This window comes from Ovis aries, chromosome 23, assembly GCF_016772045.2.
Source record: "Ovis aries strain OAR_USU_Benz2616 breed Rambouillet chromosome 23, ARS-UI_Ramb_v3.0, whole genome shotgun sequence".
Lineage (NCBI taxonomy): Eukaryota > Metazoa > Chordata > Mammalia > Artiodactyla > Bovidae > Ovis > Ovis aries.
The window spans coordinates 57,620,447-57,646,118 of record NC_056076.1 but is presented as its reverse complement, the minus strand read 5'-3'; the positions used below and the strand labels follow the sequence as shown (position 1 = coordinate 57,646,118).

Sequence of the window (25,672 nt, the reverse complement as noted above, 5' to 3'; positions counted from 1 at the left end):
AGTGGGTTGCCATGCTCTCCTCCAGGGGATCTTCTCGACCCAGGGGTCAAATCCAGGTCTCTTGCATCTCCTGCGCTGGCAGGCAGGTTCTTTACCACTAGCACCAGCTGCGAGTACCTGGAAACCAAGGACCATCGCTAATTAGCATCACTGATCAGTGTCGCTGACAGGATGTGGTTTCCCGTTGCCAGAGATGGGAGAGCGGGGCTTGGAAAAAGGACGCCTTTGACTCAAAAAACCAAGACTCTGAAAAACCCTTCTGGAAGACACCATGCTTAATCATGGAGAGAATCTTTAAACATTGACCCAGCTCCTTTAGAAAACTGTGCGCCACAGTCCCACGTGCCCCCTCAAGGCCTCTGGGATGGTCCAGGGAGCATCCCCAGGAAGACCTCACCTCCACACTCAAAACCGTCCAGGAGGGTGCTGGCGGGAAATCACGAGTCAGGAAGCTCTGTGAGAGGGTGAACCCCACCTGACCCCAGAACCTTCCTCACACAAAAGACAACACCACAGCAGGGCAGGTGCCCAGAGACGGCGACACCAAAGCCAGGCACACCTACCCTCCCATGAAAGTCCCTGCTGCCAACACAGTCAATCCCGAAGCCTGCAGGGCACAAGCCTTCTTCCCTTCAGTAGCTGCCTCCTCTTTAACTGATTTTCTTTAAATGTCCATTTCTTTATAAATGGACATGGAACTCCTCTGACATCAGAAACTGAAACGAATAAAGTAGACTATAAAAAGGAAGAGGGTGGAAGCAAATTTCTTTAAAAAAAATTTTTTTTAGGCTAAAAAGGGTTTTCACAAACTTAAAACTTCGGTCATTCGCATACAAAGACGCAAGCTAAAGTGATACCCACAAGGGCAAGAAACAGTCAGCTGTAGCTAAGAAGCCTATGCGTGCAGTCAGGAGCTTTGCAGGCAAAACTCAACTCAATCTGCTAGATGAGACGCTCCAGCAAGAGCTCCCAGCCAGGAGGGGGCCAGGCGGGCTGAGCAGCTGTGGCTCAGGTGATGGTTCATCCAACCTAGAGAGCTCGCTGGAGGATGGCATCGCCAGACTGCCAGCTAAGGATTCACTTAGTCCCAACATGAGCGCACCTGAATGGGCAAATGTTCGCACTGAGGATGAAGGATGCTCAAAAGGTGATCTCCACCTGGAGCATCGTTTATAACCAGTGGCAACCAGATTCTGAGGAGCAAGAGTCCTCCAACCAGGACTCCCAAAGGTGGGGGGGAGGGCGGGGGGCAGGTATCTTTCAAGGTGGTTTCCTCTGCAGTTGGCCCAAGACTTCGATGATGAAAGGGGTGTGGAATTTAAGCTCTGAGTGGGCAGGGCCTCGAAGTTCCCCTCCCGCCCAGTGCCTTCCATGGTGCATGGAACATTGTAGGGGCTCAAACACATACCTGAAAAAAAAAACCAAGATACGAAACACAAAAGTCTGGCTACAACAAGAGTGAAGGCCTGTGCCATTACTTCTGACCAAACAAGAAGGCCATCTCTAAGCCAAGCCCAGGCTTCTCTGGACCCGAGGAGAAGGTGACCTGCCACTCCACGCACTGGCTCTGCAGCATTCTCAGACACACTGCTTGGCCACAGAAAAGGCTAAGACACAGATGCTTATGAGGGACGAACTAGAAACACGGCCACAGCTACTGGGGAATCGAGAGGAGTTCCCAGGATTGTAGGGTGTGACTCTCATGCCCCCGCCCCCCCCAATCTCTCTCGTGCACACACACGGATCTGGGGGTGGGGGTATGTTCAAAGGATCTATCTCAGTAAGCTTGGGAGCGAGACAGAGAGGGGCTTTTATTTCCTGTCTCTTACATGTCTACTGAGATTTCCACAATTAACAGGCACCAATTTCTATATCACTTAAATATGCAAATTTGAAATTAAACAAGAACAACTCCCCGTCCCCCACTGGTCTGCCTTCCTCATTATTAAACTGGAAAACCATTTATGATCCACTGACCATTAGCACTGTGGGGTTTCTTTTTTGGGGGAAAAAAAGGAACAGAATTGAGCCACCTCTATCCAATTTTTTTTCAAACCTGTTTGTTCTTACTATTTGAAGCCAATTTTCAGCCCAGCTTAAAGGACTTAAAGGCTCTCAGGCATGGCGACATTTCCGCTGCCATCCTCACTGTTATGAGGGACTCTCTGCTTAGTCTTCTCTGTAAAGAAGCCCTCAGATGGACCACAATGCTCAAGAGGATAAAATAAAGCCAGAGGGAGGCAAAAGGCAGGGGAAGCTGAGTGAGGCTGTGACCTAGGGTGCCAAAACACACCTCCTGCAACAAGGGTTAGCACCCTCTGGACAGCTGAGCCTGTCTGCAGTCCGTGGAGCTCACACCCCATCTCCCAGACCTCTGCACCGGAAGAAGTCCTGTTCCACTGAGGCAGCATCTTCTCAGCTGAGACGGTTTTAGAGCTTTGCTATTGCTGTGGATGACTCACCTCTTGGCTTTGGAGGCAGGCCTTTGTCAGGGGAAGGGGTGTCTAGAGAAAACACACAGTAGGCCTCGTGTTTCTCTCTCGTCCCAGCCCTGTTGGGGCTGAGAACATTAGCTCACGAGAGCCCCCCGACAGCCGTAATAAACTGGAATGTCTTCAGCTGAGAAGAAAGTCAACACAATGCCATTACAGACGGACGCACAATCTTCTCCCTGATCTTTCTCCCCAGTGCCTCCCAATTTTTTTTGTCCCACCGAAAGCCTTTATGGCGTTCCCCGTGGTATTGTGTCTTGTCGGTATTTACAGACATGAAAAAACGTGAAAGGAGAAGAGAACAAGCAAAGTGAGTCGAGAGACGGCCGTGTTGTTCTCTCCTGGGCTGTCGGAGCCACTCCCTATTCTGTTGAAATAAGCCCTTGGCTGTAACCTGCCCACTCAAGTAGGTTGCCCACAAAGAAGCACCCTTCCCAGCCACCAACAGAATGTTATCTTAAAAACCCCCAAGCACACCTGAGAGAAAATTAGCCAAGCTTTCATTAAAAAAAAAAAAAAATTAATTGCTGCTGCTATTGTTCTTCGAAGGCCACTGTCATCAATCTGAAAAGCACTGCTGTCTACATGCATCATTAAAAACTTACCTACAGGGAAGAGATGACAAGAGAAAAATTTTAAAACCCTCTGGTCTTTCCTAAGTCTGTTTTTCATGTCATGGATTGCTTTCATTAACTTCTCCATAGTGCTAAAAACTCCCACAACCTCAGACAGAAGCATATGCAAACTATATATTTTAATTTCCAAAGCCAAATACAAATATTTTTCAAACCATCCACACCTGTCTCCCACATGTGCATGGATATACATAACTCTTTATATTACTATCTCTCTATATTAAGAATGTCAGTCTGAAAATTCCTTTCATAAGGAAAAATGCATTTTAAAGGTCTGATCCATAAAAATGTGAAACTGAAAATTCATTAAATTTATTTTGTCTTTGGGCCATACTGGACCTTCATTTGAAAAATTTCATTTCTTCTCAATATTTATTTATTCCTTTATAGTTCATGGCCTTGTATTGTGATGATCTACAACTCTAGGAAATTACTTGGCAGAGAAAGGGAAGGAAATGAAGGAAATCAAGCTTAATGCTAGGTACTGTCTACTTTAAAACCAACTGCGTAAAAAGTATGGACTGCTTAAAGTAAAATCTTCATTCCTCTGTACGTCACTATTGAGAATAATTCAAATACCTGCTAAATAAGATTTGAATTTTTAAAATTTAAAATGAACTCCCGAGGATTACTAGATATGAAAATTATTTTAATAGTCCAGAACGAAAATGCACCTGATGGTCTGGCCACCAGAGGGAGCTATAATTCCCCCACACTCCTGAGGGTAGATACACAGGATTCAGAAACCTTCCCGGTCAGGGACGCTTCACCATGCCTCTCCTCCCGCGAATTCTACAAAGTCAGAGGGGCTAAGGGTGAGGCCCTCCTTCAAACTAAAGGCAGTTGTGGTAGCTTCAACATAAGAAGCTAAAAGTAACGTGGTATGTGCTGGTAGAGGCTTTTTTTATGTTACTAAACTGTATAACCTAAGTACTGTAAAGAATGAGGGTCCTTACATACAGACCAGTAAAATAAGAAATTATGAGATGAGAAGGTAAGGAAAACTGGAGCATATACTGAAGAAAGGAGGGCCGAAGCAAGAAAAGGAAACTGACCATGGGGTGGGGGGCGAAATGTGTGGGAAGCGCATGCGCACAGCGTGACCACCCAGCACCGGGCTGAGGGGACGACGCGCTGCCCCACCCCTGGGCCAGGTGGGCACGGAGGTGGGGAAAGCCGCCTGCAAGCGGTCTCCCTGGGCATCGTCGTGAAGGAGATGGCTGTGCAAGAGGGGAGATGGTGGCCGTCAGGGGCTCCAGAAGCACGGATCTGAGCACAGCTCTGGGGGGCAGGGAGCCGAGGCCAAATGGAGGGCGCAGACAGAGGGCGCCGGAGTCAGGACCTTACTCCACTGTGGGAGCGATGGCTGAAGGGCCCACCAGCAGCGGAATGTGGTCTCTTTGAGAGGGAGCACGCTCTTCATGGGGCTTCCCTGGTGGCTCAGCTGGTGAAGAATCCGCATCCGCCTGCAATGCAGGAGACCTGGGTTCCATCCCTGGGTTGGGAAGATCCCTGGGAGAAGGGAAAGGCTACCCACTCCAGTATTCTGCCCTGGAGAATCCTCGTGGACTGTATAGCCCATGAGGTCACAAAGAGTCGAACCCGACCCAGTGACTTTCGCATTCTCTTCATGTGCAGAGGGGCAGGGGAAGAGGACGGGCCTGAAGATGTGAACCCCGCTCAGGAAGCCCTCTGCACAAACAGGGGCAAGGAAGAGCTGGAGGGATGGGACAGCCAAGGACAACGCCCCAGTGCCTAACCTGGAGGCCCAGATACACAGACGGTGAGGCCGTTGGCTGAGAAACATTAGTCCAGAGAAAGAACAAATATTTTGACATTTCAGGCCAAGATACTGGTTTGTTGTTGTTGCAAACAAGAGAGGCTGATTCAGGTACTTGGGCATTCAAATCTCATTTCCAGCACATGCTGGTTCTACTACATTCTTAATAACAGAGGGAAAATGAAATCACACTGCAGGGAGCCAGTAACCCATTCTGGAAGAAAGGAGTTTGCATATTTTTCTTTTACAATCTTTTCTTTTACTGTCCAGACTGTGCAGATAACATAGAAAATCACTTCAACAAAATTAAACCACTGTTTGCAAAGAATTCCCAAGAGTTTACGAGGGAGAGAGAGAGAGAGAGAGAGAGAGAGAGAGAATATATAAGCAACACTGTCATTTTCTTACCAGCAAAAAGAAAAAGAAACTGTGATAAAGTTATGATTCATCCATTCTGATTTCTCAACCAGTTGCCCACAAACTTGAAATGCCGTATTTCTTTTGAATGCTTCTCTACCTTCCTACCATGAATGCCTAATTTCCAGCAACTAAAAATAATAGAGACTTTAAAACAATAATCAGTTGTTCAAAAGAGGAAGCACAACAATCAACGAAAAACCGACAGTGGAAACAAACCTTGCAGCTTATTTATGCCGAAGGAATGTTAGCATACACTAACTGCGGCAAGGCTGAACACCCAAGAATTGAAGCTTCCGAACCGTGGTGTTGTAGGAGACTCGAGAGCCCCTTGGCCAGAAAAATCTGACCAGTCAATCCTAAAAGCAGTCAACCCTGAATATTCATTGGAAGGACTGATGCTGAATCTCCAATACTCTGGCCACCTAATGTGAAGAGCCGACTCATTGGAAAAGACCCTGATGCTGGGAAAGAAAGAGGGCAGGAGGAGAAGGTGACGACAGAGGATAAGATGGTTGGATGGAATCACTGACTCAATAGACGTGACTGTGAGCAAACTCCAGGAGATAGTGAAGGACAGGGAAGCCTGGTGTGCTGGAGTCCATGGGGTCACAAAGAGCTGGACACGACTGAGCAACTGAACAACAACAACATACTTTTACATCACTTGTGTTGATATTATACAGTAGGAGTGCCAGTTCTTTTAATAATTTACTGAGGAGTTACACATTGCAAATTCCTCATTAAACATTACTTGTACTAAGGTCATAAGTTTAAGAAATACTCAGCAGAGAAAAGAAGCAGTATTTTATGCTCTGCATCTGCTGGGATCCCTCTAAATAAAACTTTATTTCTTATAAATGTATTAATATAAAGCACTGAGAAGTCATTTTCTCCAAGATAAAAACATTTTATACTCATTTGTAGACTTTAAAATCCACAATGCTTATCTAAAATGTTTGACAAGCTGTATTTTAAGTATGCTGGCTTTAGAGAGCAAAGGAAAAAAAAAAGTCTACTGCCGTTTCTAGGGGCCTGACTCCTTCATGCCCCAAAAGTCAATACTGGCTGAATTCCCGTCTGTCATTGATCAACCAGCAGCTCAATGAAACAGTTTAATCTGGAAATCATGACCAAATAATATGGGCGCTCCCAGTTCTAAATACATATATTGTTGAGAATCAATAGCTTATACTCTCAGGGGCTAGCAAACTATGGCCCACAGGCCACTGGCACATGGCCACGCCCGTTCATTTAGTGTCCTGGCTGCCTCTGCACTATCTCGAGAAACCATAAGCCCTGCAAAGCCTCAACTAGTTTATCTCTGACCCTTTACAGAAAGGAGTTTGCTGGCCCCTGATTCCGACTGCCTATAGCACTTAGAGCTTGTATTTATCGCTGAAAAACCTGCCAGATTGGTGAAATTTCTAAGCAGTCTTAAAAACTTTATTTTCCATGCTCCTGCCCTAAATATTTCATGCAAAGATGGACACAATAAAGGACAGAAATGGTATGGACCTAACAGAAGCAGAAGATATTAAGAAGTGGCAAGAATACACAGAAGAACTGTACAAAAAGATCTTCATGACCCAGATAATCATGATGGTGTGATCACCAACCTAGAGCCAGACATCCTGGAATGCAAAATCAAGTAGGCCTTAGGAAGCATCACTAAGAACAAAGCTAGTGGAGGTGATGGAATTCCACTTGAGCTATTTTAAATCCTAAAAGATGATGCTGTGAAAGTGCTGCACTCAGTATGCCAGCAAATTTGGAAAACTCAGCAGTAGCCACAGGACTGGAAAAGGTCAGTGTTCATTCCAATCCCAAAGAAAGGCAATGCCAAAGAATGCTCAAACTACCGCACAATTGCACTCATCTCACAACGCTAGCAAAGTAATGCTCAAAATTCTCCAAGCCAGGCTTCAGCAGTATGTGAATTGTGAGCTTCCAGATGTTCACAATTCTGGATACATGTCCACACGCTGGATATAGAAAATGCAGAGGAACCAGAGATCAAATTGCCAGCATCCACTGGATCATGGAAAAAGCAAGAGAGTTCCAGAAAAACATCTACTTCTGCTTTACTGACTATGCCAAAGCCTTTGACTGTGTGGATCACAACAAACTGTGGAAAGTTCTTAAAGAGATGGAAATACCAGACCACCTGACCTGCCTCTTGAGAGACCTGTATGCAGGTCAAAAAGCAATAGTTAGAACTGGATATGGAATAACAGACTGGTGCCAAATCGGGAAAAGAGCTCATCAAGGCTGTATATTGTCACCCTTCTTATTTAACTTATATGCAGAGTACATCATCAGAAATACTGAACTGGATGAAGCATAAGCTGGAATAAAGATTTCCAGGAGAAATATCAATAACCTCAGATATGCAGATGATACCACCCTTATGGCAGAAAGTGAAGAAGAGGAAGTAAAGAGCCTCTTGATGAAAGTGAAAGGGGAGAGTGAAAAAGTTGGCTTAAGACTCAACATTCAGAAAACTAAGATCATGTCATCCGGTCCCATCACTTTATGGCAAACAGATGGGGAAACAATGAGAGAGTTTTATTTGGGGGGGCTCCAAAATCACTGTAGATGGTGACTGCAGCCATGAAACTAAAAGACACTTGCTCCTTGGAAGAAAAGCTATGACCAATGTAGACAGCATATTAAAAAGCAGAGACATTACTTTGCCAACAAAGGTCCATTTAGTCAGAGCTATGGTTTTTCCAGTAGTCATGTATGGATGTGAGAGTTGGACTATAAAGAAAGCTGAGCCCTGAAGAATTGATGCTTTTGAACTATGGTGTTGGAGAAGACTCTTGAGAGTCCCTTGGATTGCAAGGAGATCCAACCAGCCCATCCTACAGGAAATCAGTCCTGAATATTCATTGGAATGACTGATGCTGAAGCTGAAACTCCAATACTCTGGCCACCTGATGCGAAAAACTGACTCATTTGAAAAGACCCTGATGCTGGGAAAGATTGAAGGTGGGAGGAGAAGGGGATGACAGAGGATGAGATGGTTGGATGGCATCACCGACTCTATGGACGTGTGTTTGAGTGAGCTCCAATAGTTGGTGATGGACAGGGAAGCCTGGCGTGATGCAGTCCATTGGGTCACAAAGAGTTGGACACGACTGAGTGACTAAAGAACACAGAGAGGCATCCAAAACGGATTCTGGATTGTGCTTTTTTTCCCTTTAATATTTATTTACTTGGCTGTGCCGGGTCTTAGTTGTTGCATGGGGGATTGAGTTTTCCTGACCAGGGATAGAACTTGGGCCCCTTACCTGGGAAGCATGAGTCTCAGCCACCAGAGAAGTCCCTGGCCTGTGCATTTTTAGAAGCATTACCTTCAGGTATAACCATTTTTCTACCTTGAATGATGCCATTTTGGTCAACGCAGCTGCACAGGGAGCTGAGAGGGCACATGGGGCTTCACTGAGAACCGGTTGATGGGGAGGCCGTCGCCCAGGGAACCATTCACAGTGAGAGACGCCTCCTTTATCCCTCTGGTGATGAAACTATAGTGGTGAGTACTCCGCCAGCTGAACGCTGGACCCCCCTCCCTGCAATACCTGCTGGCTGTGTTCCTGGAGGCTGGGTTGTTAGCTCCGTTTCTGTAAAATAAATATTGTCTCCATTGTCTTACACATTCCGAGACGCTTTCACTTCTGACTCATCTCAAGCTGGCGACATTCCCTTCCTTGTCATACTTCACTTCCTCACACCCTTCCCCACCTCCCCCCACAAAGGGAAACCTCTGGGAGACAAATACAGAATAAAATTTCAGAATAAAGCAAGAGAAGCATTATTGGGGTGCAGGTCGGGGACACAGGCAGCTGCGCAAAGGAGGAGAGGCAGGAACGAGGGACGGGAGGGGGTGAGGCGGAGGAAAGACGAGCAATGTCGGGCAGAGGATCCAAACTTCACTGCCACTCCCCAGAGGCACCGTGGATTTCTGCTCTCACTGGTGCCCTTTGTAAATAATTACACTAGGGGATTAAAATACTGCCCACAGCTCTTCAGCTGCTTTTAAATTTTTTCATTTTCTCAGGCTCCACCCTGATCAGATGAACAAAATTTATTAAGCATCTACTATGTGTGGGGTGCCTTCATATTTCTGTCGTAAGTCATGTCCAGTGCTTTTGCAACCCCATGGACTGTAGCCCACCAGGCTCCTCTGTCCAAGGGATTTCCCAGGCAATAGCAGGGTGGGCTGCCATTGCCTCCTCCAGGGGGTCTTCCTGGATCAGGGGTTGAACATGTTTCTCCTGCAAAGGCAGGTGGATTCTTTACCATGGAGACACCTGGGAAGCCCTCCCTCACCTTCCTAAAACCCATCCAATTCTCTGCCCTGGAGACTCGGGGACCAGAGAGCATCATTCATCACTGCTGGAGGTGAAGGTGAGACATCCGGTAATTTTCCCTCCTATCTCTGTTAAGCAGGTGGCAGAGCCCAAGTTCCTTCGATGACAGATGCCAGCACGCTCCTGTGTCTGGAGTCAAGGCAAAGGAGGGGCTGTGAATGCAGGATCCTCATGAATGTAACAGAGCGGGTGGTACAGAAAGGGGGCCTGTCTCCTTTAGCTGCTTCATTTACCAAACCCGGAAAGACACAAAGGCCAGTTTACAGGAGTGTATATTTAAACTCCTCCGATAGTCCCGGCATTCTGAATCGGTGCCCATTCCAGCACAGCCTCTTCAGGGAATCCAGACCATTCCAAACATCTGTTCTTACCGCACTGGCTAGGACAGCAAGCCTTGGGGCCTAACACAGGAGAGACACATGCTGGTCCTGCGCACTGACCCACCTGCCACGTCCCGCATTTCTGTCTAGAAAACCCGGTGGCCTGAATGGTAAGCAAATGAAGACTGGCATATTTTAAAAGGATGCTGTGTCTATTCATACATACAAAGACTGGGAGATCAGCACACATTTATAATACCTCAGGTCATCCTGATGCAGCTCTTGATGTGAAAATCTAATCAAACTCTTCAGATGGATGACAATTATTTATCTTTTTTAAATGGGAGAATAACTGCTTTACAGTTTCTGCAGTGTGACAACGTGAATCAGTCATAAATGTATGGCTATTCCCTCCCTCCTGAGCCTCCCTCCCACTACCGAGGGATATAAAACTTAAAGAAAACATAATATAAAATAGAATAGAATAAAAATAATAAGTTGTGTGGCTGCTGTGGAAATGTCTTTATTTGGGAGGAGCGGGTGTAATAACATCCTTTCAGGGTTTGGGGGTCAGGGGAGTACAATTAGAATGAACAGCCTGTGGGCGAGGTGCTCTGGGCTCCCATATGACCAATTGTGAGAGCTCAGATTTTCAGACAAATACTTTTGGCCCACAGGCCATTAGTGTTGATGCTGTGATGCTCAGCAATGCCCTAGATAGCTGAGGCTGCTCCGGCAGGCCTGCACAGAGAGAGGGCCAGGTTTGCGTGGAGCTGGCAGGCCACAAACAGCCTCGGCGGAGCAGAGGGGCCCCGCGTGCGTCCAGGCGGGCACTGCGCTGCAGGCAGGCCAGCTCTACACGCTGCAGACCACACAGGGCAGAGGCGAGCACCAAACGCAGGTCATCCCTCCAGGGGCCTGAGGGCCCCGTCAGTGGAGAAGGCGAGCTGCTCAAAAGATGGCAGGAGGTGTGGGGTCCATGGTGTGAGGTCCTACCCAGAGGGTCTCCACCAGTTCCAGCCACTCTACCTCACAGGAACATGAGCCAAGATGTCTAGGTTGCTGAGATTTTTTTTCCCCAGAAAACTTTTTTTAATATGAAATTTTCCAAATCCATTGGCTCAAAGTTTTTATTTCTTTAGTGTACCATGGCTCCTGGTGGCTCAGACAGTAAAGAATCTGCCTGCACTGCAGGAGACCTGGGTTTGATCCCTGGGTCAGGAAGATCCTCTGGAGGAGGGCATGGCAACCCATGTCAATATTCTTGCCTGGAGAATTTCATGGACAGAGGAGCTTGGCAGGCTATAGTCCATGGAGTCTCAAAGAGTCGGACACGGCTGAGAGACTAACACTTTTCACTTTAATGTACCGCAGACCAAACAGACGCACTTCTGGATTCAGCAGAGAACTCCCACTAAACAAACCCTGACTCTACACAAACCCTGGCCTCATTGCATCCTAGAAGCACTGGCAGTTTAGCAAAGGGACCCTCAAGGCACTTATGGCCTCGCAGTTTCCCCATCTGTTAAAAGAGGAGAGTTCTTTTGTTTGCTGTTTTCCAAAAGGGGCAAAGGAAAAAACAACATCTGATCTTTCGGGAGAAAAAGCAAAGTAATATTTACAATTTACATGTCTCTAGTGCCAAACTGTCCCCTTGCCCATTTCTTGCTGGCTACCTGGGGGCAGATTTAATTTGACAGTGGAGGAAACAGACTTTAACCCGGGGATGGATTTTAGCTCCATCAGTTACAGGACAACCAGATGCTGGGTCCTGCCTGATCAAACAGCAGCCCCCTTTCCTGAACTACAGGTCTAAACTGGATTTGATCAAGCTTTCAGATCCAGCTCCTAATGTACAGGAAACCCAGGAGAAAGAGGAGCACAGTGTTTGATACCACAGGAAGCAATCAAATGTGGTCAGAGAGACAATGTACTGATCCCTCAAGGTCATTCAAAAAGGGGCGACAAGACTGTTCTAGATTAACAGGATCTTAAGAGACCTCACAGCTAACTGCAATACATGACTCTCAACAGAATTCTGGGTTAAACAGCCCAATCGTAAAAGGCATTTCAGGGCCTTTTATCTGGAGGAATTCAGATCATGGACTAGGTAAGACAGTCCATCAGGCAATTACTGTTAATTTTGTGAAAACCGCAGGGTGGTTAAAAGTAATATGGTCTTCGCTTTTGTTCTTGCCTTTTTTTTTTTTTTCCTAGAGATGCAAGCTGAAGTACGCAGGGGCTAAATGTCAAGATGTCTACAATTCACTTTAGAATACTTCGGGAAAAAAAGCAACAGACGCAGCCAATTTGGCAAAGTGTTAACAACCTAGACCAGGGGGATGGGGGTGAGCTGGTGCCACAGAGCTATCGTCACATGGCATTAAGCCCCCATTAGTCTCAGTTGCTAGCAGATGGAAGGACTTTGGCTACATCCCTCCAATACCCAAGTCCGTACGTGTTTTAAATTTCACCAGCTGCCCAAAGAAAAAAATGACAGCGACTCAAACAGGTATAGTGTAAGGCTGCCAGCTCAGCACACAATGGAGAAGAAACTGTCAAAGAAGCAACTCTACAATATGGGTCTTGGAGCCCCCACACAACAACTTTTATAAGATTCTCTCAATAACCTCAGACACCAGATGACACCATCCTCATGGGAGAAAGCGAGGAACAACTAAAGAGCCTCTTGACGAGAGTGAAAGAGGAGAGTGAAAAAGTTGGCTTAAAACGCAATATTCAGAAAACTAAGATCACGGCATCCGGTCCCATTACTTCATGGCAAATAGATGGAGAGACAGTGGAAACAGTGAGAGACTTTATATTTTTGGGCTCCCAAATCACTGCAGATGGTGACTGCAGCTATGAAATTAAGACACTTGCTCCTTGGAAGAAAAGCTATGACCAACCTAGACTGCATATTAAAAAGCAGAGACATTACTTTGCCAACAAAGGTCCATCTAGTCAAAGCTATAGGTTTTCCAGTAGTCATGTACGGATGTGAGAGTTGGACTATAAAGAAAACTGAGCGCCAAGGAATTGATGCTTTTGAACTGTGGTGGTGGAGAAGACTCTTGAGAGTCCTTGGACTGCAAGGAAATCCAACCAGTCCATCCTAAAGGAGATCAGTCCTGAATATTCATTGGAAGGACTGATGCTGAAGCTGAAACCCCAATACTTTGGCTACCTGATGCGAAGAGCTAACTCATTGGAAAAGACCCTGATGCTGGGACAGACTGAAGGCGAGAGGAGAAGGGGACAACAGAGGATGAGATGGTTGGATGGCATCACCGACTCAATGGACATGAGTTTGAGTAAACTCTTGGGAGTTGGTGACGGACAGGGAGGCCTGGTGGGCTTTGGTCCATGGGGTCACAAGGAGTCAAGACATGACTGAGCGATTGAACTGAAAGCTGGTTTGTCTTCACCAAAGCTGCTCAATTTGAGGAGCAGCTTTGTGATCCCAAAAGCATTTCACCCACCCTAACCTGAAATAAAGACTCTGATCATAATTAAGGAGGGAAAAGGGGGAGGGTACATTAAATGTCCCTAATTCAGTCACCGCTTAAGCCTGTGACTAAAGGTTAAATGCCTCAAGATACAAGCTTGACTGAGAAAGAATACAGTTTGAAACCCCAAAGATATTTTAAGCTAAAAACAAACTTAAAAGATCTTACTTAGTAAAGTACATCTATCCGAAATCTAATACTGGATGGTTTTTCTCCCTCTTGCATGCTCAGTCACGTCTGACTCTTTGCAACCCCATGGACTGTAACCCGCCAGACTCTTCTGTCCATGGGATTCTCCAGGCAAGAATACTGGAGTGGTTTGCCAAGAATACTGGATCTTCCCTGGGTTGATACCCAGGAATCAACCCTGTCTCCTGTACCAGCAGACAGATTCTCTACCACTGCGCCACCCGGGAAGCCCCCTAATACTTGATGATATTCACTCACAACTCTAGGAACTTGGTTAGCTGCCATCACACAAACTGGCTAGTTCTTTAAATATGCTTTTTAAAAACTGCCTGGTCATCAAATCTAACAGTCATCTAATCCAATGGCCCATCTAATAAGCTGAACCTTAGTCACTCAAGATGAGTATTAACCTACCATGGGAAAGAACTCTGAAATCAGATAAATCTGGACTCAACTTAGTCCCAACCACTCACTAGAGTGGTTTCATCTTGGGCTGATCACAATGCTTCTGAACCCCAATTTCCTCAGCCAAAAGATGGAGACAATTATCCCCTCTTCGTAAACTTTAGGCAGATTCTAGTGACTTCGTATCACACTCCACGCACTGGGCCAGCCAACTCCAGGAGCGCTCCAAACAGTCTGGAAAACGTACGCTTAGGGCCTAGACACTTGCTCAGCTCAGAGCTCTCAAACATACTGGTGGTATGTAGCCTTTGCAACTTATCTTTTTTGCCTCATTTTCCTTATCTGCAAACTGGAAAGACCAATAGGGCCTGCGGCATAAGGGCTTTAGGGAAAATCCAGCCAACTGTGTAAATAGGTCAGGTCGTGCCTGGCACGTAGGACACGATCAACAAATATGGGCCATCGTGACTCACCCCCGCCTTCCTGGTGCCCCACGTGGGAAAGCACGGACCCCTGACTGCACACATCACTGTGGCCAAACACCGGGACTCGCTCACTCGACCACCTTAGAAAGCGCCTAAGTCTAGGGCAGTACCACCCTGAACACGCCCAATCCCGTCTGATCTCAGAAGCTAAGCAGGATGGGGCCTGGTTAGTACTTGGATGGGAGAATGCCTAAAAGACTTTCCAGGAAGTCAGAGTTGTCCCACCTTCACTGCTGGTGAAGAGCCCAGCTCACCGGTCCCACTTCTGTCTGATCAGACGGCCTTGTGCCCCCCAACCCATGACTCACGCCCTTTGCCCCATCCTGATCTTAATACTGAGGGTCAAGGTCAGGGTCTTGACCTTCCATCGCAGCCCCAGCTCAGCCTCATGGCCCCCCTCCCCCACAACATAGAAATTTCTAGATCCACTGCCACAAGAAAGTGTTCCCTGCTGTGGGCTTGGGAGTGGTGATTCTGCCAAAACATCAACATCAAATGGAGACCCTCTGCTGGCCACCCTGCAGGACCCCGAGATGCTCTTCTGACACCAGCCTTTGTGCTCCCTCCCCCCTCACTCATTTTGCGTCAGGGTCCCAGGCAGGCTCCCTCCACTGGTCTACACAGACCCTTCGTGAAAATTACAAAAAGTACCTGCCCTGAGTGGCAGAACTGGGGGGTGAGGGCGATGCCTGATGAACTAATAGCACCTCTGAGAATGAGAAAGGGGACCCTTTCTGGAGGAACCCCAGGCCACCCTGCACCACTGCTGCCATCATTAGGCTCTACTACTGAAGTCAAGCCAAGCCAACTGCCCTGTGCAAGATCTCTGGGCTTATTAACAAGAATAAGAGCTACAGCCTCTGTGCTGCGATGAGGGATGGGGGAGGGGAAAACTGGCGGAGCCAGGATGGCCCAGGGGCCAGAGTCGTTTCCTCCTCTTGGGCTGGGGAGCCCGGCAGAGAGATGAGAGAATGGCCCCAGGAAGGATGTAAGCAGACCCCAGGCAGAGGGGAAGCACCGCCAAGGCAAAAGACGAAGCACATTTCAGACACTTAAGAGGACTGTGGGCTTTCCATGAAGGGGCAGGAAAAGCAGGGGAGGGGAGAGATGAGGTCACTGTTCACTGCTTCTTGAGAATCCACCATGTGCTGGTACCCTGTAAGGCAGGGGGAGTCAAAAATAAGTAAAAATAAACCCTCGCTGTCAGAAGTTAAAAATGTAGTCTGGGAGAAAGAAACAGTTATAAAATGACGGGCCGATGCAGACAGCAGTCCTTCCAGGTCATAGGGCCTATGGAAGGGTGGGACCTGCTAGGGGACTGGAGGGACCGCAGGAGCTGGGGGGAAAGGCAGGCGGCGGCCCGGGCGGGACCCGAGCGGGCGTCAAGCTGACCAGTGAGGGCTTGGTGCACCGCCTTACCAAGGGACCGAAACCGCCACCTCAACAGGAGACTGGGTTTTCAGCCCACAGGTGAAGGCGGATCAAACCACACGGGAAGAGTTACCTGTCCAGGTCTGCGCCTCAGCTCAAAACGCTCTGCAGCAAGCTGGAGGGCGAGAGGTGTAGAGGTCAGTGAGCCACTTGAGGAAGCAAGCAGCAATAGTCCGCCCAGCGGCACGGAGTCCAGGGAACCTCCCGGAGGGCGGAGTCTCCTCGACCCGGAAACACCGAGCTCGGTCCCACGAAGACCACCCATTTCCAAAACAGAAGCGGGAACCCTCTGGATGCAGTGTTTTCAACATGACTTTACTTCCCTTTTCATGTGTCACTGGCATTTTACACACGGCCTACTTTTTGAAGGAGTCCGATTTTCTTTTGCTCACGCTTAAAAAAAAAAAGCCTTTCTATAAGCTCACACAGCATGTTTGTCATAGTGTGGACCATAAAGACGGGGGGTCTCTGCCTTGGGTGACCACTGTCTCCATCTGGACCCCGGGGGTCCTGACGTCCCATTTGATCCAGCACTTGTTCCACACAAGGGTGTCCCTGTTGAGATGACAGATGAGAGGTCTGCCCTTCTTCCCCGGAAGGCTGGGCCCAAAAGAAGACATCTTTCTCTACTACAGCCATTCTCCACACAGACCAACGGCTCAGAAGTCCCAGGGGAGCAAGAGCTCAGTTATCATCTTCCAACAAAGGCCCTTTCAATCAAGTGAGACTTTGCTGGACGGAAGCTGCAAAGTGACCCTGTGTCCTTGGCGCTGGATTGGGAGGATTTCAGGCGCAGCTGCGTCGGCCACCCGAGCCCGGAGGCAGGTCCAGACACTGGTCCTCAGGGCTGCAGCCTCAAGCAGCCTCCAAGGGGCCGGGAGCCCACCCGGCAGGGCACTGGTCGCCCCCAACAGCATCACCTACTCCGACCAACACACCCACCCCTCCCTCCACCCACCATGACCCCCATCCTCAGGCCAAGTGACCCAGAGAGCCTCCTGTGACTCCAGACTATAAATCCAAACTCCAGCACGTCTAACCCTGTATCATTTCTATCATGTCCAAGTTTCCAACAATGCCACTGATGAAAACTGTCCTTCTTCCTCCAACCATCAGGGCTCCCAGCCCCTACCCAGCCCCCCTTCTGTGAAGGGAGAACTGGGGTCGTACAAGGAAGAGCTCCCCAACCTCCCAGATGTAATGCCTGATGGTCTAAGGTGGACTGATGTATGTACTGCTACTAATAATAGAGATAAAGTGAACAATAAAGGCAATGTACTTGAATCATCCCCCTAACCATCCCCCTCATGGCCTCCCCTCATCCATGGAAAAACCTCCACGATACTGGTCCCTGATGTCAAAAATGTTGGGGTCAGTTGCTGTGAGGTACAGAGGTGGAGGGGACATTCATTGACAGGGGCTGGGGGAAAGGGGGCCTGCCGGGTTGTGGTTCAGGATGACACGGAGAAAAGGGTCTCACTCTGGGGAGTGAGAAGCACAGAAGACTGCAACAATCGGCCACGCTCGCCCCTGCCGCCCTTAGGACACATGACTGCTACCGGTAGACCAGAGTCACCCTGGGGTTCTCTCCGACCCCAGGAAACTGCCCTGCTTTCTGCTAATGTACCGGAGGTGACTTGAAAGGAGGTGCTCCAGATAACGTCGAAGAGCCTTCAGGTCACCAGGCAAATGATAGGGCGCGAGCCGGCGCCCTTCTCCTGGGAGAGGCCAGCGTGGAGTGGCCCCGCTCGGTCTCCTAGCCCTCCCAGGGCCACCCACTCACCGGCAAATGGGTCTTTGGAGACGGGTGGTATCTTAGAGAGGAGGAGAGAGGGAGCGGGGCAGGCAGGTGTGTGCGGAATTCACGGCACTGAGACAGCAAAGCGCAGAACCAGACTCAGAGCTTCTGACTCCTTTTCTGGAACCCAGTCCGTGAAGCTGCGACACTGCTTCTTTCCACTGAACGTCTTGAGGCATTATCTGTAACTCCTCTCTAATCTGTCCCCGAGAAATGATCCCTTCTCTTCTCATATAAATGATAACAACTTAAGACTCAGCTCTGCTTGGCTCTTATAAGATTTGGAGCTCAATTCCGCTCCAATTTTAACCTCAGATCTTCTGAACAGGCTGAAAAACATAATCTGAATCCATTTCAATTTTTTTTTTTTATAAAGAGTTTTGGATAAAACAAAATGAAAATGAATTTAAGGAAAAGTGACTGAAATTTTCCAAATCCAGCCTCTTCCTTCCAAACCCTAACATTTGATGCAGAGTCAGCGAGAATGATAGGCATTTTTCTTTTTTTTTTTTTTTGACATAAAACACAATCTACTAGTCAGTGTGCAAATGTGGAATGTGAAAAACCAACCGGCCCAGTTCTGTTCTTGGTGCTGGTGCCTGTTAAGTAGTAGAAGAAAGATGATAAAAAGTAAGAAGCCTCTGTCTCCAATAAATGTCTCGTTTAGTAAGAGGAAAGTGAAACGTTAGAGCATTGGTTCAGGCATCTGGTAAGCCGCTCAGGGGGCTTCGCAGTCAAATGAGAAAAGCTGCAGGTGAGATCCGTCTCCCCGCCCAGCACCTGGAGCTCAGGCTGGCGGCAGCGCCCCAGAGCGCATTGTTTCCTGGTGAGACGACTCAGAAAGCTAACCCTCAGTCAGTCATCTGGGCACACTGAAGCATGAGAGATTTTTAAAAAATATTTCCCCAATACTGAACATGCATCAGTTTTATTTATTTATAGGCGATACTGCAGCATCTGTTTCAGGGCCCCACAATAAAGCAAATATCATCATACACTGAGCCACACAAACTCGGCTTCCCATGACGTATCACATAGCTACTTTTAGTCTTTAGATGTGCAATAGTTATAAACAGTCCATATATTAGTTATTTATAGTCTGTTGGATGTGCAATAGCACTCTTTTTTTTTAAAGTGTAAGTACCTTAATTAAAAAATACGTTCTTGCTTAAAAAGCAATGTCAACCATCGTCTGACAACACAGTTGCCACAAACCTTCCATTTGTTAAAAAAAAAAAAAAAAAAAAAACAGTACTCTGGGAAGTGCAATAAAGTGAGGTATACCTGGATTTCTTGATGGTCATTTCGCCAGGTGCAAGTCATTAGTAGCTTAGTGATTTCTTTGCTAAATAAAACTCAGAGCAGGCATGGTGCGACTTCCCTGGGGATCCAGTAGCTAAGCTCCAAGCTCCCAGTGCGGGCGCCCCGGGTTCAATCCCTGTTCAGGGAACTAGATTCCACATGCCGCAATTCAAAGAGTTTTCACGCCACAACTAAAGGCCCCACACGCTGCAACTGAAAAAAGATCCCGCATTCCGCAATTAAGACCCAGAGCAGCCTAATAAACGAGTCAGTATTGGATGAAAAAGAGCAGGCCTGGTAACAGGACAGCACAGAGAAGAGGTCTGACCAACGGCAGTCAGGGGCATCAGTGAGGTGTGGGAGGACGAGCTGAGCTGGACAGAATGAGCCTCGTCACGCAGTGTCCCCAGGGTCAGGCTGAGGCCCTGAGGCCCAAGCATCACCATGGGCCACCGTCCTGGGGACACAGACGATGAGCCCGGGTTTCGACGAGGGGACGCTAGCGGCCAGCATGGCCCTCGTGGTTCAACCCCATGGGGTACCCAACATGAAGAGGGTGTCCTGAGAAGGGCCAGCAATCCATTTCAGCACCACTGGCATATGTGGCAGACCACTGGCAGCCCTTCAGGATTTAAGCATTGACCTTTCCTGTTTCCATTAGACAGGGAAGATAAATTAGATCAACTTCTGCAGTAACCTTGAGGCCGAAAGTTCAAAAGGGCTTTCTTCTTTGAAATCTGGTTCAAATTCTAGCTCCCAGCAGCTATAATCCTCACTCTGCTCCCAGGTCTTACAACTTATGGCAACACACTGTCGAGAGTCAACAGGGCTGACTGAAAAATACAGGAATACCAGGTGCAACACCCAGAACTAAAAAGCTGAGACACCCCGAATGATCAGGCTGCCAGTGCTTCTGTAAATGCCACAGGAGTCACCCAACCTCTTAATTCCAAAATTACACATGTCAGAAAAATACCCAGTTCTCCCAGGAACAAAATGATCCTTTGTTTCCCTCAGCTAGAGCTGATGAAGAAAAAGCACACACACACACCCCCCAAGAGGAATATACTAAAGTGAACACAAACACATTCTCAAACTTATTTTTCTGCTGCAGAAAAACAGAAACATCTGAATCTAATTTCCTCATTAAACCCATGGGAAGGCCAAGCCAGCCCAGCTGAGACCAAGGTCTATACCCCTGCAAGAATGTGGACCCTGAACCAGTTGTATCTGCATTGCCTACTCAGTCAGAAACTGGTGGAGGGGGGCAGCAATCTCTGCTTTAAGAAGCCGCCCCCCTCCCTCCAGGTGATTCCCAAGGATGCCTGAATTTGAAAAGTTTTTGCTTAAACTCCAGAAACCTACATAACAACAAAGCAGACATACCTGGCTCCGAAGATGTCCTTCTTGGCGAGATCGATTCCAGAAACAACCTTCACTCTGAGAATACGGGACTCTCCCTGTTGGAAGGGGGAAAAAAATAGATTAAAAAACAGACTTTTGATCCATCATTTTCTTACCCAATACACAAAGTCAATGATTCCTCTTCAGTCTAGTGGTGGGATCTGGAACAAAGCAATGGGTGATCGATCCTTCCTTAGACTAAATCCCACAGGCACTATTCCTGCTCTGAAATCCTACAACCCTTAGAATATACTGCAAAGATTGAATAAGCAAGTGGATGTCCTACAACCCTCGACATTTACAGCAACCAAGTTAATTAAGCACAAGTTTAATTCAAACTAGGTCATGCAGATCAATTATTTCTACCATCGATAGGACATATTTCCCAGCTGTAGCAGGAACACAGCCGCACACACGAAACCACTGAGATGAACGCCCAAGGGCAACAAGATGCCATGAATTTAATAAATAATTCCTCCTTTGAAGTTGGTATACATGCGTGTGAGGGCTGAGAGAGGAATTTCACATGGTACAAATCTCTTCTCAAAATTACAGTTTCAAAATGTCAGCGCTGGCAAGCAAAAATAAGGTCTCATGCCAGTAAAAAGAAAGAAAAAGCATCATCCCAAATGGAAATGACCCCAAACCATCTCAGAAGCCATTCATTCATTCATCCACCCGCTTATCCATTCATTCCAATGTTTTCTAAGCAGCTCCCAGGCAGTGGGCATTGAGCCTTGGGCTTGAACATGCTGGTGGTCTATTGAGAGGGGTGAGCACAGAGACAGCACAGGGCCATGCGGCGGGGCCACGACAGGAGAAGGGCGAGTCTGCGGCTAAGACATTCGGGACAGATGGGATGGCTTACAGGGAGCGGAAGACGAAAGCCAGGATAACCCTCAGGTTTCTGGTTTCGGTCACTAAGTCTTAACATAAATTGAAATAGAGGATTCAGTTGAATTCCAGGTGCCATATGAAACAACCAGATGGTGGGGGTGGGGGGGAAGATGACTAAATAGATAAATAGGAGAGACACCTAGTCTTGGCTAGATACTTGGGAGTTTTCAGTGTAGAGTTTGGCAGGGAGAGCTCAAGATGTATGAGAAGTTATCCAAGAAGAGTGAGAACGAAAAATGGCTCTGGATGGAGCCCTTGGGGACCCACGTGCAGAGGGGCTAGAGAAAAGTAATACGAAATTTGTCTGCCTAATGTGTTTAGAGAAGACATAGGTGAGGGAAAGAAACCCTTGAGTGACCTGTAGGTTCTGTCATGCCAAAGGAGATGAAGGCAGGGTGAAATAAAATATGGGAGAAGGGTGCTGAACCCTTGTCCACATATTTTTTCTATCACCTTGCCTCCCCCATCTCAACTCTGCCATCCTCTACCAATAACATACCCTGCAAATCAGCAATTCTCCCCAACACCACTGTGCATAGGGGCGATGTCAGCTGGAACCCCCAGAGGATGGATACCATTAAAGGAAAGCGCTTCACCTCCAGGCCAGTCCTGCAGGCTGGCTGAAGCAGATGTGTGATGTAGCAGCAGGAGGGTGAAAGGACCTGTGAGAGGGGGGAGGAGGAGGAAGGGTCTGCAAAGCAGTAGCTCCTTCCAAAGACCAGCTCAGAGCAGCTCACCTAGTTATGCACCTGTGGCTGATGTGGGGGCAATAAAGAAGGGACAGCGTGATGGAAACCAAGATCCAGTCAGTCACAGGCACAGAGGAGAAGACAAGGGTTCTGGTTAGAAATCCCCCATTGCACATCCTTTGGGGTTTTGGAAAATCCTGAACAGAGTCCTGGACTTTCCACCAACTCCATAGGGGGCTCAATGGAACCTTGTCTGGGTTCTAAGGAATAAGATGAGCCCTGCTAACAGCAGTGCCCTTGGGTTTAACATTGGGTGGATGTTCTTACACTGGACAGACCTACTCTGCAAAAACATACATTTTAAAAATCAGAGAACATTTCTACAAATAAATGAACAAAAATAAGCTTAAATTAAGGGATACTTAGAATTTTTTATGAAAACTGATGTATTCATTCAGTAAGGATGAACAACTGTTCTAAGATTTAGGGATTCAGCCATGAAGACAGACAGAACCTCTACCCTACCCTGCCCACATTTCAGTGCTGAGAGCGGGCTCAACCACGTGGAGAAACACATCCAGAGGCTCTGAACACATTAGACTTTTGCACATACACTGATTCAGTAAACAAATTCTCACCTAGGAATCAATCCTAAGAAAATACACACAGATACGTGTACCAAAATCCCAAAAACACTGGATAAGAGCCATCAAAGCATTTATGTAAAAGACACAAAAGTAGGCATTTAAATATTCATGGAAATTCCATGCAGCGGGCTATAGTACTGTCATTAAAAATGTGTGCGCTCTGTCAGGATCTTCATTCATCCCACAAGTATGTATGAAGCAGCCATAGGCCAGACTCATTACCTCGGGATAGAGATGGGAGCAAAATGAAGCTCCCCCCACTTAAAGGAACCCACAGTCTAGGGAACAGAGAGCTGGGGTACAAGCAAATCCAAACAAACAGCCAGATGTTTTCTGATGGTGGTGACTGCTTGGTCTACAAGAGCACAGTTAAAAAAAAAAAAGCAACCACATGGAGGGAGGGAGGGAGGAGATCTATGTATGACTGGTAGCTGGAGAGGTGCCATCTGAGCTGAAAGCTGAAGAAGACAGCAGGTGGTGGGCTGTGGGGGACTCAGGCAGAGGCGCTGGCAGCTCCCATCGCCTCAGAGGACAAGCCCAAGGGGAGAGGCTGCGGGGGCGGGGGCAGCATGGCCGGTGGGGTCAGAGTGTGGCGGGCCAGCCTCGTGGGGGGTGGGGGGCATAACTGCAACCATCTTTGGAAAGTTTCAAGCAGGACAGTGACAACATTTGGCTTCAGTTTTTTAAAGATCCCTTCAGTTGCTGGGGGACAGTCACTTCAGGGGACCAAGACCAGGAGCAGGGAGACCAATTATAAGGAGATCTGGAAAGAGAGACTGGGGTTTCACATACCATGGAGATGGAGAGGGGACCAGACTTTGCCCACAAAATCATGTTCAAAATAAACTGCCTTTTTTTTTTTTTTTTTTAAGAAAGTTACAAAACGTTTTACACAACTTAGAGACCAGCACATATTTGAACACGCGGCTTCCCCTTTCGACTAGGACCGGCAAATAGACTACATTTCCCAGCACACCTTGCAGTTGGGTGCGGTCATGTGACTAAGTTCTGGCCAATGAGACGTGGGCAGAAATGACTGCTGTATTTTCCAGACAAGGTCGGTAAGACCCTCCCACTCACCCACCTCGAATCTCGTCCCCCTTCCGCTGCCCAACAGAAAATTTTGAAAGCCAAGAAGGGGCGACTCTCCTGCCTCACTCTGCCCCTTCCACCTTCACCTACTGACCCTTCCCAGGCAGTGAAGCGCAAACAGTCTTGCATAGCTTATTCTCACTGAAAGCTGCAGGTTGCTTTAGCAGTTAGCCTGCCCTCACAATACAGTTGCATTTTAAAATAAATATTAACTATATATACAGGCACACGCAAAGCCCTAGAAAGGGTGATGATAAGAATGATCATCTCTGGATAATGGATAACTTCTTTTTGCTTATTTGCATTTTTTCCCTTTTGAAACATTAAATATTTTTGTTTGGAAACTACATTTTTGTAGAAACTTCAGAAAATACAAAAGGGGGAAGAACAGAAAATTTAAAATCACAGGCTTAGGAATACAGGTTTCCGTATTTCTGAAATGAAGAAACCTTTGTTCCAAGAAAACACAGCTACATGTATTTTAGCTAACTTGCAAAGGCACAGAGGTGTCTATCTGGAGGAAATGAAAAGAGTTCTCATGTAATATGGAATCAACAGCTGGGAGATAAAAGGGGAGAGGGCCTTTATTGCGCACTTCCTATTTACAAGCTGTGGTTGCAGGAAATTTCACTTCGCCCTGAAGGTTAAGAGCAGGAAAGCAGGAAAGAAAATGCTACTCTTAAAAAAAGTAGTTTTTTACGCACGGGTTTCAGACATTCAGTAAAAGCTTATCTTTGCTTCCTTTCAATAACAAGGTGCACACAGATAAGCAGCCATCACCACTCTGCAAGGAAACACATGACCAGGTATATGACTCATTTATCAGATGCAGTGGACCCCACGCCAAGCAGCTACACTCTCTGAAGCATTTTATTACTTTCATAAAATCCATGCGTGACATTTTAGTCCCTGGTTATGACTCCCCAGAATCAAATATTGACCTAAGGTGGATTATGACAATGCAAATACTACCTGGATATGGATTGCGTGAGGCCAGATAACCCAGACTCTCCCATGACTTTGAGGGTTCCCCCCATTCTATTAATCAACTGTCCTGCATTGTTATTTGGTAACAAGGATGATTCTCTGCACTTGACGTGTATTTCTCCTTCCCACTTAATTTTCTAATTCTTCACCAAGACATTAAACAAGATAAGGCGCTCGAACCATAAAATGGATGGTATTCTGAAGGCTCATTTTGTAAGTCAGTTGTTTACAATTCAGTTCAGTTCAGTCGCTCAGTCATGTCCAACTCTTTGCGACCCCATGAACCACAGCACACCAGGCCTCCCTGCCCATCTCCAACTCCCAGAGTTTACCCAAATTTATGTCCATTGAGTCAGTGATGCCATCCAACCACCTCATCCTCTGTCCTCCCCTTCTCCTCCTGCCCTCAATCTTTCCCAGCATCAGGGTCTTTTCAAATGAGTCAGTTCTTCGCATCAGGTGGCCAAAGTACTAGAGTTTCAGCTTCAGCATCAGTCCTTCCGATGAACACTCAGGACTGATCTCCTTTAGGATGGACTGGTTGGATCTCCTTGCAGTCCAAGGGACTCTCAAGAGTCTTCTCCAACACCACAGTTCGAAAGCATCAATTCTTCAGGGCTCAGCTTTCTTTATAGTCCAACTCTCACAATCAAACAGGACTACTGGAAAAACCATAGCTTTGACTAGAAGGACCTTTGTTGGCAAAGTAATGTCTCTGCTTTTGAATATGCTATCTAGGTTAGTCATAACTTTCCTTCCAAGGAGTAAGTATCTTTTAATTTCATGGCTGCAGTCACCATCTACAGTGATTTTGGAG

General features: G+C 47.2%; 1 protein-coding gene across 4 annotated transcripts in view; it reads right to left on the bottom strand.

The window, feature by feature from the left end:
* Positions 1–25,672, bottom strand: part of NEDD4L (NEDD4 like E3 ubiquitin protein ligase) — a 370,632-nt gene that overhangs the window by 229,546 nt on the left and 115,414 nt on the right. For all 4 annotated transcript variants that reach the window (XM_042239245.1, XM_027960942.2, XM_027960943.2 and 1 more), the window contains one exon: positions 20,526–20,599. In XM_042239245.1, coding sequence (XP_042095179.1) covers positions 20,526–20,599 — 74 coding nt within the window. The remainder of the gene's footprint in view (positions 1–20,525; positions 20,600–25,672) is intronic.